This window comes from Ruditapes philippinarum, unplaced genomic scaffold, assembly GCF_026571515.1.
Source record: "Ruditapes philippinarum isolate M1 unplaced genomic scaffold, ASM2657151v2 ctg1785_1_1_1_1, whole genome shotgun sequence".
Lineage (NCBI taxonomy): Eukaryota > Metazoa > Mollusca > Bivalvia > Venerida > Veneridae > Ruditapes > Ruditapes philippinarum.
This window is the reverse complement of record NW_026854096.1, coordinates 343,331-346,931: the sequence shown is the minus strand read 5'-3', so window position 1 is coordinate 346,931 and position 3,601 is coordinate 343,331. Positions and strand designations below refer to the sequence as shown.

At 31.1% G+C, this 3,601-nt stretch overlaps 1 protein-coding gene across 1 annotated transcript; it reads right to left on the bottom strand.

Moving 5' to 3' along the window:
• Positions 1 to 1,163: 1,163 nt before the first annotated feature.
• On the bottom strand, positions 1,164 to 2,938 carry LOC132738920 (uncharacterized). Its single transcript, XM_060726534.1, has 3 exons — positions 2,721 to 2,938; positions 2,322 to 2,489; positions 1,164 to 2,103 (listed from the first exon to the last, which is right to left on the bottom strand). The coding sequence occupies exons 1-3, from the start codon at positions 2,838 to 2,840 to the stop codon at positions 1,648 to 1,650; spliced, it is 744 nt and encodes a 247-aa protein (XP_060582517.1). The 5' UTR covers positions 2,841 to 2,938; the 3' UTR covers positions 1,164 to 1,647.
• Between the last annotated feature and the right edge of the window lie 663 nt (positions 2,939 to 3,601).

Here is a 3,601-nt window from a genome sequence, read left to right as displayed (position 1 = left end):
TTTCTTTTTTTAGCATATCCTTTTATTCATTTTTGATCAAGGAAACACCTAACCATTTTTATTTTTGGTCAAATTTTTGTATAGAAAGTAAAATGATTGCATCATTTATAAATTGTGGTTTTAAAAAAGGGAAAGGCTGAATCAATAATTACACGGTTAGGTCGAGGTATACTTGAAAATCATGTCAAACAAATAATGTTACACCATTTTTTTTGCTACACAGATATGGTATTTTAATAGCTGCTATATCGTTGAATATTCAGAGCCGTCCGTCATTTAACTGATAAGGGTGATTTTATCGCTTAAATACCATTTTTTTTATAAATATGACCGTGATATTGGATGACATTTTTATTTACTAAATCTATTAAAATCAATGAGTTAACACATTAGATAAGATTTGTTACAGGCAATATTATAGTACTAAAAAGATAATTAAAAGTATGAAAGGAGTTTATAAATAGTACGGTTTCGGCAACATAATTTTATTATGGGTGGTTTATCTGGTAATTGTATAATGACGCATTGTATGCTCGGTCACTTCTTTGAAAGTAAATAGGAAAGCCAACTATGCTTTATCAATAAAAATAGAATTGTTTAGATAGTTAATGCTGAAGTTTCCCAAAACTAAGACAATATATGTTTTAAAGAAAATGTCATAAATTATGACACTAATGTTTAGACTCTTCAAATTTGGAAAAGCAATAGCGATTCAGATGGACATTTACACTTTGCGGATTGAAGAACATGCCATTGCATCTTTTAATTTTTCTCAGGAGAATGAATAAAACAAAATTCTAAAAGTTTTGCTAATGATGAGAATATTTCTTGAAACGATCTTAAGTTAGTCCTAGAGTTTGTCGTCATAAATCCTAGATCTTAGGGTACATTTAGGACTTCCTATGACACGCAGCCCTGCCTCTTAGGACGATATGCTGTAGTAATAGGGCATCATTTATTTCAGGGATATATTTCGTTTATGTTTTATTGTAGAAAGGCTTATGAAGCAATAACTAAACCCACACTAATGTATTTTATTTGCTTTATTCCTGAATTAAAATAAAAGCAGAAAAACGAACAATTAACAATGCAGTTGAATAAATATGACATGTCAAAATTTAGTATTAAATATTTAAAAAAAAAAACAAACAACATGGCATATCAATGTGAAATGTAATTTTTTTGTATTTCATTTCAAAATTGATAGGTACATATCTTTTTTATTTAAACCGTGTTTTTCTTTTGAAACTCCTCTTTCAATTAAATATTCCATTTGTCAATCCATATGTCCATTCGTTTATTTTTTCTCACAGCCACGACTATATCACATCTCCCAACTAGCTTCACTTAAAATACAAAACTTAACACCACTGTCGATTCAGACATCGGCCTCTCAAAACAATATGTGAACTTTAATGCCAGCTTCTCCAACCTACTGATCTTACAAAGGTGATTCGTCATTTACGAATGCCTATTTTACAGACTGTCCCTGTTTGTATGTCAGTATGGCTTTTTAAGCATTTATCAACGTTTTCAACAGTGTATCCATGTTCTTCTCTGATGTATGATGCTTGTTTTCCGGTGTTGCTGCATTCAATATCTAGATAAACCCTCTTCTTGTACAGAGTTGAGCTGTATTTGATTCATTCATATCTCGCTTGTGCCATTGTCAAATGTTGATGGTTTCTTCATAAACATTTGGCAAAACTTATTGCAAGTATGGTTCTTTGTAACATCTCTTATTCCCGGGTCTCGCTTGTCTTTCTGACCAAATTTACCTTCTCTCGAATGTATTGTCGGGTTGGTTAGGATGAAGTCTGATTTGTCCTCTCTATAAACGCCTTTGAGACCACAAATAACAAAGTTTTCTCCAGAAACGACAAAAGAAAAATGGCTGAATGCCTCCAAAATCAAACAACATTTATTTCTATCCAACGTCTCTCCCCGCTTGTCAATAAAAGTTGTAAACTTTCCTTCAAGCTTTTCCTCAAAGGCGACATATTCATCTTTCTTAAATTTCTTGCCCAAGGCTAAGGTAGATCTTGTGTCGATTTGCGTAACAGCAGCAACAACAAACCGTAACTTAAATGTAGATTGCATCTTCTGAAAAAATTTGAAAAGTGCTCTACAAAAATAATTATTATTCAATGGCATACATACATCAAATAGTTGGTTTTTTATTAGTTTCGTAAAAATAAGCATAAAATCTTTTTCGGTTAATGCTATTTTGAACAGAACAATACACAATGTTTATATCTCTAAATAAATTTGTATGTAAATGTATATTTATATTCGTTAAAATAGTCCGTAAATGAACTTACTTTGCTTGAAAAAGTTGCGGATAGTTTGTTGAAGTGAATGGCCAATATTCGGGTTTGTTCGTTGCAAAGTTTATACATCTCAAAGTCATCTTTATTTCCACAGAAGTACCTCATACTCTTCACAACAACAGGCCTCGGAATATAATCTTCATGACTAAACGCCTTGCCCTAAAATAAAAAAAATCAAATTTCATACACGCCAGACATGGCAGAATGTTGCTATTTTAATAAATTGGAGTTTTACATTGATAGTAGGGTTAATATTTTATCAGCCGTATCTATCACCCCTTTTTCCAAATTTTGATACCATTTTAATATTTTGAGCCCCTTAAATACATTTCAACTCCTCTCATTAGTTTATCTTACCAATACGGAATACCTACTGTCTTTCTGAATTACCTTAAAAACAATCAAATGTTCCCCTTCCATGAACGACTTTAGCCCGAACGATGCTCGATACCTCTTTGTGTTGCCAATAACTTTCGGCCATTTAACAGAATATGTGCTATTTTCAAGCATTTTTGTAATGTTTAATAAGTCTTGAAGATAAATAATATAATCTGAAGTCTCAAAATTATGAAAACAAATCGCAAAGTGATTTTTGACGCAGAAAACATATCTTAAATACTCACAAATTTGGAAATTCCAGGAATCCGAATTAGTTCTGCGTTTTTATATTGGTTCTTGGCTGTTCTTATTAATAGAAATGGTTTCCCGGCGTGAGTGTAGTATTTTGCGTAAATTTAGATCTTACAAATGTTATTTGATGTGTTTGTTTCCATATAAACTCCGAGATATAATGTAGATTAAGCGATTAAACTTCCTGCACTGTAAAAGCAATATTAACGTTTGGTTATTCTAATTTATTTTCAAGTTGTGATAAGAGCATTCCAATCAATATTTGGTGACAGAAAATACATTAAACAATACCGCCATTGACAATTTTGCTATTTCTGTTTTTGAATGATTTTTTCCATATATAATTTTACCTTGTCAGCTGCGACGTCAATGTAGCCTATTAATTAAGTCAAAGGTCGCCATGCAAGAAATTTCAAACCAATGTAACAAATATTTCGTCTATAAGTGAACATTTAAAATCATTTGTATTCTGAATAAATTCTAAATGTAATTACAATTTAATATCTCTTTTAAGTTGTAAAAAGTAAATATGATAAATTTGTCAACTCGGTTTTCTCATTAAAAGCTGAAATTCAGATAGAAATTTTCTAAATCACTGCGTAATATCAAATGTTTTGTAAAGTGGTACGAGTAGAGTTCAG